At 45.8% G+C, this 10,108-nt stretch overlaps 1 protein-coding gene across 3 annotated transcripts in view; it reads right to left on the reverse strand.

The window, feature by feature from the left end:
• The window catches only part of RNFT2 (ring finger protein, transmembrane 2), an 85,830-nt gene extending 76,344 nt beyond the window's left edge, over window positions 1–9,486 (reverse strand). For 2 of the 3 annotated variants that reach the window (XM_072600335.1, XM_072600331.1), the window contains exons 1-2: window positions 9,401–9,486; window positions 6,806–7,019 (exon numbers count right to left, since the gene is read on the reverse strand). In XM_072600335.1, the coding sequence (XP_072456436.1) occupies window positions 6,806–6,829 (24 nt within the window). In that variant the 5' untranslated portion in view covers window positions 6,830–7,019; window positions 9,401–9,486. Of the gene's footprint in view, window positions 1–6,805; window positions 7,020–9,124 lie in introns of all 3 variants that reach the window. The other variant, XM_072600332.1, reaches the window with a different exon arrangement.
• Between the last annotated feature and the right edge of the window lie 622 nt (window positions 9,487–10,108).

Raw genomic sequence — 10,108 nt, forward strand, 5'->3', positions numbered from 1 at the left:
CTGATACTCTATCCACTGTGCCACCTAGCTTCCATGATAGACACAGCTTCTGGGAACATGGGGATGATACTCCTTCTGTCTTGGGCCCTAGGCAGATTTCTTCTACAGACAGCTAGGAAGTAAAGTACAATGAGGCTGGTGACTTTGCACAGCCCTCCCTCACTCATTTGCACATCCTGGTATCACCTCCTTGATGTGACGGTCCTCTTCAGGAGGGAAGGACAAACCACAAAATAACACGTGCATGAATGTTGGACCAGAGTAAGGTTGTTGTGAGGGTCAAATGAGATCATACTTATTACATGCTTTGTAAACCTTAGTGTCTATATAAAAGGTAACTGTTATTATGACTTATAATTATGAGGGCTAATCTGTTCGGTCTGAGATATAGGAAGGACATTGAAGAGCTGGACAGTGTCCAGGGGAGGACAATCAGGATGACAGAGGATCAAATGAGTCTAGGTTGAAGGAGTTGGAATGTTTACCCTAGAAGAGACCTGGGATGGGGGAGAAGGTAGACGCTTCAAGTACTGGAAAAAGGGATTAGCTTTGCTTCCCTTGGCCCAGAGGGACAGATCCAGAAACAATGGGTGGAAATTTCAACAAGGTAAAATGAGTCTGGCAGGGACCTTGCTACAGAATAAGCTATGGATAGATTAAATTCTTGCAGAAATGGCAGGCTGTTAGATCGTCCCTTCCTTAAGGGCAGAAGCTGACCTTTTTGTATTCTCAGCACCACAGTAGGTTCTTAGAAATGTTCTGTTGGATTGGGTTATTGTCCCAAGGCTTGAACAGAGTGTATTTGTCCTTCATTGCCGAAGACCAAGCCATCAGAGAAATGATGATATGACTTGCACTTGACTTTGTTTTGACTGAGGGAGGACTGTGCAGGTCAGCAGCCTCATTTCTCCTCCAGAGACATCTGAATCCAGTCACCAGATATTCATCAGCATGACTGGAGATGACCCAGGATGAGGCAATTGGGGTTAAGTGACTCGCCCAAGGTCACACAGCTAGTGAGTGTCAAGTGTCTGAGGTGAGATTTGAACTGAGGTCCTTCTGACTCCTGCACTAGTGCTCTATCCATTGCACCACTTAGATGCCCCTCTTGTATAGAGTAGGTGCTTAGTAAATGTTCATAGACCTGAATCTCTCTACTTTTGCTCCTTTGGGGTATACCCATTTTGCTGACTCCAGATAGTCACAGGGTCAGGGGAGGAAATTAGAGGTCTTAGAAAGTGGCTCCAGCATCCAGCATCCACACAGCTACCAAAGTGATATTCTTATGGTATAATTTAGACCATGTCACTCCCCTGCTCAAACAGCTCCATGGCTCCCTCTTGTCTGCAGAATCAAAAGAAAGCTCCTCTGCTTGGTCTATAAAGCCTAGTTTCAGTTTGTTTTTCCAGACATTATGTATTATGGTCCTTTCTGTATTCCAGGTTCTAGCCAGAATGGACCACGGGCTGTGGCTTTGCCCAGGACATTCCGTACTTTGTTTTGGCTGCTCCCATGCCAAGAACGCCCTCCTTTCTCCCCTCTGTCTCTCAGAATTCTGAACTTCCTTTCAAGCTCAGATGAAATATGACCCCCATATGAGGCCCTTCCAGATGCTAAGGCCTACATCCTGAAATGTTTGGTGGCTATTTTTTAAAATTTATTTACATGTATACATGTCATTTCCTTCGACAGAATATAACTCTTTGGAGGTAAGGTCCATTTTCTGTTTTGACTGTGTATCCCCCCAGACCCTACCATGGTGTCTGGAACATTGTGGGTGATGAAGGAGTCCTTGCTGATTGACTGATTAATTATTTACGTGACAGCAAATTCTGCTCATGCTCACTGGATAGCATAATGCAGTGGTCGTGGATGGGTAGTGTGCAGGTCTCAGAGGCACAAAAAGCTGGGTTCAAATCTCACACCTGACGTGGACACATACAGTGAATTACCTCATCTCTCTGAGCCTCAGTTTCCTCATCTGGAAAATGAAATGTCTCAATCATCTTCAGGACCCCTTCCAGCTCTAGGTCTATGACCTTATTATCTATTCTTTTATGTGAGCAAGCCATTTAACCTCTCTGAGACACAATTTCCCCATCTGTAAAATGGGCATAAAAATAACTTTAAAAAAGTTTTAAATGTTTTTCAACATTTAAATATTTTATTTTATTTCTTTAAATATTTATTGTAAATCTTTTACAAATATTTTTACTCCAACTTTGCAGATGAGTAAATTAAGTCTGAGAAAGCCTCAGTGGTGGCTGCGAGCCTCAAAGGAACAATGCAGATGAGGCGCATTAAAACTTCAAAGCACCGTACAAAAAAAGATCAGTTATTATTCTTCTTATGACCATAGCTCTAGAGCTGGAAGGGACTTAAGAGCCGTCTAGTCTGACCTCTTCATTTCATTATCATCAGTAATCAGTAATCAATCCTAATAATATAGGATTGTACATAATATAGAATGCTGCCTATTTATAAATATCAAATGTAATGTATATTATATTAAAAAGGTATATTATATAATTATTAATAATAAAATGAGGGCTTAGACTAGATGGATTCTGAAGAATCTTTATTTTGTATATAATTATAATATATCCTATATGCTATAATATATAATATATATGATATATCCTATAATATATACTATATGATATAATATATAATCAAATATTTTAATATTACATTAACACATAATATAATATAATCTGATATACTATACTATACTATATGTAAAATTTTTGCAAACCTTTAATTAATTAGTAAATGTTAGCTATTATTAATTACATATAACTAATATAATATTGCATATTATAATAATACGTTACAATAATTATAGTGTTATAATTATATATATTTAATTATAATAACATCTTGTTGCTGTTCAGTTGTTTTCTGTGTGTCCGACCCTTAGTGACTCCACTAGGGGATTCTTGGCAAAGATACCGGAGCGGTTTGCTGTTTCCTTCTCCAGCTCATTTTACAGATGAGGGAACCGAGGCAAACAGGGTGAAGAGACCTGCGTAGGGTCACACAGGGAGTGAGGGTCTGAGGCCAGATTTGAATTGAGGAAGATGGGTCCAGCATGCTGTCCACTGCACCACGTAGCTGCCTCCAATAGGACTAATTAAAGATTTGCAAAACACTTTGCATCTATTATCTTTTTTAACAGATGAGGAAATTGAGGCTTAGAGAGACTTTCCCCTGGCCACACTGATAGCACAAGACAGAGCCAGTATTCAAGCTCAGGTCCTCTGATTCATGAGCTGGTGGTCTTTCCACTGTATAACTACCTCCTGAAGGATTATTGTCTTTCCTAACAGAGCATTGTCTTCCAAAGAGGAGGGACCACATCTTTCTTTGTTCCAGGACAGACAGCTGCAGAGACACACTAAGACAAGTCCTGTGTGGGTGCTTCTGGTCAACAACTGCTTCCTCTGCATTGCCCTGGTCTTTGTCTACACTATGATCTCCAAACCCTAGATCTCATAATTCTTTCCCAAGGCCTATACTGGGTACACTCCCCTCCTTTCCTCATCTCGAGCCACTAGCGAACCTGTTCAATTCTACATTGCCCTCTTCTCTAGAATTCCTTACCCTTTGTCCTATCACCAATTGTGCCCTGTCTAGCCCTAGCTCTGGATCTCTCCCACCATCCATCCCTCCTCTTCTATTTATGTGCTGCTGAACCAAACTAGAGAGAGTTACAAAAGCATCTTAATCAGGACCACTAAAAATTTATGTAATGAAAGCTCATCTGGGTCCTCACTGCTGCTGGACAATCCTACTATACCTCTTATCAACCTCACTAGCCCACTCTCCATAGCAGCTCTTCCAAATATCTCCATCCATTCTCAAACCTCCTATGACTCTCTCTCCCCACATCCTCTCAACTGAGAACCCTGTGCCATATTTTACTGAAAAAAATTGAAGCCATTGGCTGAAAGCTCCTTATTTTCTTCTCTTCCTCACCTCCTGTCCCTCAGGAGCTTTCTGCCACTCTCCTCTCCTTTATCCCTATCTTACATGATGAAGTTGTCTTATTCTTTACCAAGACTAACCACTCTACTTGCTCAAGTGATCCCATTACATCCCAGCACCTCCCACAGACTGTCCCTCTGTCATCCCCATTTTATCATTTATCTTCAGTCTCTCCCTGTGTACTGGCTACAACATGCCCATGTCTCTCCCTTCTGCAACAGCTACTGTCCTATATTTCTCCTGCCCTTTGCGACTAAATTCCTTGAGAAGGCCATCTACAATAGATGCCTTCACTTCCTTTCCTCTCACTTTCTTCTTGACTCTTTGCAGTCTGGCTTCCAACCTCATTCTTCACCTTAAACTGCTCTTTCCAAAGTTACTAATAATCTCTTAATTCCCAAATCCAATGACCTTTTTCATTGTTCATGTTCCTTGACCTCTCTGCTGACATTTACACTGCTGAATATCTTTTTCTCACCCTCTTCTGAATACTTTCTTCTCTCTAGGTTGTTGGGCTACTCTCTCCTGTCTCCTTTGCTATCTTCATCCACATCATGCCTGCCAAATGTGGAGATTCCCCCAAGGACCTATCCTGAGCCCTCTTCTCTTCTACCTTCAAACTACATCACTTGGTGATCTCATCATCTGCTGTGGTTTCAATTATCATCTTTAAGCAGATGACTTTCACATCTACTCACATGGCCCTGACTTCTCTACTAACTTCCCACACACACCTCCACCACCTATTGGACATCTTCAACTACACATCTTGTATGTAGATAGAAACATGAACTGCATGTAGATGTCCTAAACTCAACATGTCCAAAACTGAACTCTTTATCTCTCCCCCCAAAACCCTTCCCTCTTCCTAACTCCTCTGTTACTGTCCAAGGTTCCATCATCCCCTAGTTACCCAGACTTACTATCTAGTCATCATTCTCACCTCCTCATTCTCTCTCATCCCAGGCCACTCTAATCAGTTACCAAAGCTTTTCATTTCTCAGTCTCTCAGAAACACTTCCTTCTCTCCTCTGACACTGCCTCCACCCTGGTACAGGCCCTCATCATCTCAGACCTGGACTATTGTAACATCCTCTTGGTGGGTCTGTCTGCCTCAAGTGTCTCCATTAATCCTCCACTCAACTGATTTTTTAAAACTTACAGATCTGACCATATTATTCCCTCCTTCAATAAATTCCAATGGCTCCTTATCATCTCCAGGATGAAATATAAAATCCTATCTGGTTCTTAAACCTGCTAGTAATCAGGGCCCTTTCTGCCTTTCTACAATCCCTTTGTGTTCTCTGTGGCCCAGTGACACTGTCCTCCTTACAGAATATTACTCCTCCAACAGAATATCTTGTCTCATGACTCTGGGAATTTTCCCTGGCTGCCTTACCAGGGCTGGACTATTTTCCTTCCTTATCTCTGCCTCCTGGCTTCCTTCAGGTCCCAGTTACAATCCCAATTTTCTTCAAGAAGCCTTTCCTAGCCCTCCTGAGTCTTTGTGCTTTCCAAGAGACAGCCCCCAGTTATTTCTTCTTCATACATAGTGGTTTTCATGCTGTCTCCCCTGTCCCATAGGCTTGGGAGTTCCTGAGGGCAGGGCGTATTTTTAGCCTTTATATCCCTAGCACACAGCACGGTGCCCAGCACATAGTAGGTGCTTCTTACTTACCAGCTTACTGACTGATTTGGAATCAGAGAAGCTGGGTTCAAATTCTGGCTCTTTTACTTACTAGTTTACTTTTCTCATCTCTTGGCCTCAATTTCCCCAACGGCAAAATGAAGGGATTGGATTAGGAGACTTTGGGTATCTCTTCTAGCACTAATCTTATGACCCTCTGTCGAGTTGTAAGGGGTTACATGAACCTAACAGCTTGGCCATCAGGCCACAAGTTTTCCTAAGTTCCCTGGCCCCATATTTCTTGTTTTATAGCTGTTGCGCAAGCTGGTTACCAAAGAAAAAATACCCAAGAATTATAGTATCTCAGAGACCATCTGCACCCTACCCCCAAAACCTGTAGAACCCTATGACATCCCCAGCCTCTTCCTGAGACTTCCAATGACAGAAAACTCACTAACTCCTGGAAGCTCCTCTAGCTCCCATTAGGAAGAAGTTTTCCCTTACAAGGCTAAATATACCTCCGTGAAACTTCCGAGCATTATTCCTTGAGCCAAGCAAAACAAATCTAAACCATCTTTCCCATGCCAGTCCTTGAGATACTTGAAGGTAGAGATCATGTTTCCCCTGAATTTTGTTTTTCTCCAGGCCAAATATCTCCAGTTCCTTCAACTGCTCTCATGATTCTTTCTGGAAGCAAAGGGCCAGTTAAGAGTTTTAGCTGGGCTTCCTCTGTGACTGTGGATAACTCATTTCACTTCTCTGAGCCTCAGTTTCCTCATTTTTAAAATGTGGATATCCTTTCTGACTCACTGGATTGTTGTTAGGAAAGTGTTTTGTAGAAAATAAAGTCCTCAGCCCTCACATCCCCTGTTCTAAGACCTCTGACAGCCTCTGTTCTAAAGGCCCCTTTTAGTTTGGACATTCTAGATTATTAGCCCAACTCTGACATTCTAAGTTCTAAGGTCCCTCCCAGCTCAGATAGTCTGTGTTCTAAGGTCTCTCCCAGTTCTGACATATTCTGTTCTAAGGCCCTTCCCAGGTTTTATATTTCAGATTCTAAGCTGTGATCCCAGGTCTAAGAGTCTATAATTCTATCATTAAAACACAGACATAGACAGACAGACAGACAGACACAGACACACACACACACACACACACACACACACACACACACACACGCACACTCCTCACCTGGTTCAGAGTTGTGAGCCACATGGACTTTAGAGCCCCATGACGGTGGGACCTGAAGTTGGCATTCAGGACTAGCGGGGTGTTTACCCCTGCAGACAAAGTTCCGGGAATGGTGACAGGGAAGACTAGTGGATCCCAGCAAGAGCAGACCTTCTCTTCCTCCTTTCCTTCTTCTCTGGGGGCACTTGATGGTCAGGCGAGCTTGTACAAGATGCTACAGGGCACAAGAGAAAACAGAGATGCCTTTGAAAGTCATCGTCAGAGCCCTGGCATTTTATTGACATGGTCCCTTGCTGAGATGGCTCATGCTTTCCTGGGCAGTCAACGGCTGACTGCTTTTGCTTTTCCCCACGAGTTTCCTAGGAGCATCTCTGTCAGGCCCAGAAGCCCCAGACAGTACCTCCCCTTCCTCTTTATTCCCCATCATCACATTCCTGGCCTATTGAAATGGCTATCCCACCTCTAGACCTTCCTCCTCCAATCTATCCTGTCCAGCTTGCCAAACAATCTCTCCTGGGATCCCACAGCTTTACTACTCAAACTTCTTCCATGGCTGTGTATCATATAAACTTCAGATTCCTTTGCATGGCATTCAAGGCTCTCTACATTCAAGGCTCTATACAAGGCTCTCTGGTTAGTAGCCACCCCCACCCTACATGTACTCTCCAACTTTCTTTCAGACTCTCCTCTGATTCCAGTCTGCCACAATTACCTAATGCTTTCTCTTTTATCTGAGCCTTCATTCATGTATTTCCCTAAGCCTGGAATGCCTCTTTTTCTATTTAACCCTCATCTTCATTTGCTGAAATCCTACCCATCCATCCTACAAGACTCAACTCCAATGCTGTTACCTCCAAGTAGACTTCCCTGATTTCTTTAGATGTACACTGGAAAGAATGGTGAACCTATAATCAGGAAGACCTGAATTCAAATCCAGCCTCAGACACTTATATGATGACCCTGGACAAGTCACTCCACCTCTGTCTGCCTCAGTTTCCTCATCTGTAAAATGTGGTTGATAACAGCACCTATCTTTCAGGGTTGTTTGAGAATTAAATGAAATATCTGCATAGTGACTAGATAGTAGGCACTACAGTAATATTAGTTATTATAATTTTTAGTCAGAAATTATCTACCTTTTTTGTCTAATTCTGCCTTCCACAGAACTTCTCTTAATACATTTTGCTGCATTTTTGTACAAGAGTTATTTTTGTATATGTCACAGCCCTTCCTCCCCTCACCCCACAAATCTACAAACCAATGGGCAGTATAATTTATTTATCCTGAGAAACTAGACAAGTGGGCTCTTCCTAGCACACAGTAGGCACTTAATAAATGCTTGTTGTTGTAGCACTTTAAAAATTGGTACCACGGAAGAAAGCATGTTAGGCCTGGGTAAGAAGTATAGATTGGATACTTCTTACCTGTGTGACCCTAACAAATTGCCTCACCTGGGTTTGGCTTTCCTTAAGCCAAATGACAGGATTGGCTTTGACTGGCCCCATTCAATTCCAGTTCTACTAGGATCCTTTGATTTTTAGTAAATTGAACAGCTCCCACACTCAGACCCCCCCTGAGAGAATATTGGTAAGATAGATTTTAAAAACCATTTTAAACCAGTCCTGTGAGCCTTTCTGGGCCCTTGTTTCCTTGTATTAAAATGAGGGGGGTTTAATGTGCAAATAGATGGCCTCTGAGGTCCCACCAGATCTAAAACCATGCCTTTATTACAATTTCTGTGGTGTCGGGAGCTCCCGGGTGGAGAATTTTTATCAAGATGACACCTATGGTCAGCTGAAGGCCCATGTTTTTGAAAGGAGGCCCTTTGTTTCAGCACCATATAGGCCACACGATGTCTGCATGTAACCTGCATCAACCATCCTAACAACCGAGTTTGTGACAACGTGAGGATGCCCCCCTACCAAAAACTGCCACCCTCCGCTCATCACCAGCAGAAGCAACTCCAGGCTGGCCCCAGCCCCAAGCACAGATGCATGCTTTATCAGGGTTACCAGCCCTTGCCACCCAGATCTAACCTAGATTCTCCAATCCCACCCACTCTTCCATACAGTCAGTCAGTACTGCGCGTCCTGAACTGTGCTAGATGCTGGACAGGGGGCTGGACGGCACCCACTGCCCAGCCTCTTTTAAACCTGATATCGGACTCTTTTCTAGCGCACAAGGGCAGAAGGCACATTAACCATATCAACCTGTGTGGAGTGAAAAAGCATCTCATGTTGGAATTCTCTTTCCCCCCCACGTTGGAATCCAATCTGTTTTCACCCCCCCCCCCCAGTCCCTTGGAATCGCCCTGGGTACCCCACAAAGGCTGCACCGTGGCTCCAGCCCGTGCAACGTTTCGGTCCGTCCCACGGGCCTTTGCACGCCTGCATTTCAGGGCATGCATGTATCCAGCATCTCCTGCAGGCGCTGAGGCGTGGGCGTGCAGCCGGCTTGCACGAGCTGCTGCAGGTGCCTGAGGCTCCCTCCCTGCAGGCCAGGCACGCACAGAGCTCTGCAGACTCCCGGGGCGGGGAGGGGGGGAAGGGCTGCAGCCGCATCCCAGGAAAGAAAAAAGCAGGGTTCTTTCTTTACCTGCAATCACAGCTGCATCATTCATGTCCTGCCAAGCCAATCAACTGGGCCGCAAGGCGTCCGCGTGACTTCCGACTTCTTCTTCCTCCCCACCCCCCCACCCCCGTTCGTCCCACCCCCTTGCGGCAGAATGCTTTGAGTCGAGGGCGCTAGGACCGCCGCAAAGCCTCCTCCTGCCCCCGGCGCTGGAACGCCCGCCTTCCCCTGGCGCCGTAGCCAATGGGAAGGCAGACACTCGATCGAACGGCGACCGCGCCGCCCAATGGTCAGCGAGCTCCGTTGGGGCTCTGTTGCTGGGGCGGACGGGAGGGTGGGAGGTAGAAAGAGCGGATCCGGCGCGGGCTTAGTGTTCGCTGTGGGCGCGCGCGGGCCCGGGCAGGGGCGGGGGGGGCGGCGGAGCCCCGCAGCTCGCGCCGTTGCGGGCACTTCGGTGCTTGCTCGGATCGCGGGCCGGGGCAGCGGGGGAGAGCTGGGCATTGCCCAGCCCGAACCGGGGAGTGGCGGAGAGGGCAAGGTTCGGGGGCGGCCGACCCCGGACCCCAGGAGCCCACCCAGGCCGGCCGGGCTCGCAGAGCACCCCCGCTTTGCCGTCCCCCTTCTCCCCGGACCCTCGCGTGCGGGAGGCGATGGGGTGGGGGCCCTGCGCTGGGCTGAGCTGAACTGCCGCATTGGGGGGCGGGGCCCGGAGCCCCCCGCCCCCCTCCGGGC

Source organism: Notamacropus eugenii, chromosome 4 (genome assembly GCF_028372415.1).
Source record: "Notamacropus eugenii isolate mMacEug1 chromosome 4, mMacEug1.pri_v2, whole genome shotgun sequence".
Classification (NCBI taxonomy): domain Eukaryota; kingdom Metazoa; phylum Chordata; class Mammalia; order Diprotodontia; family Macropodidae; genus Notamacropus; species Notamacropus eugenii.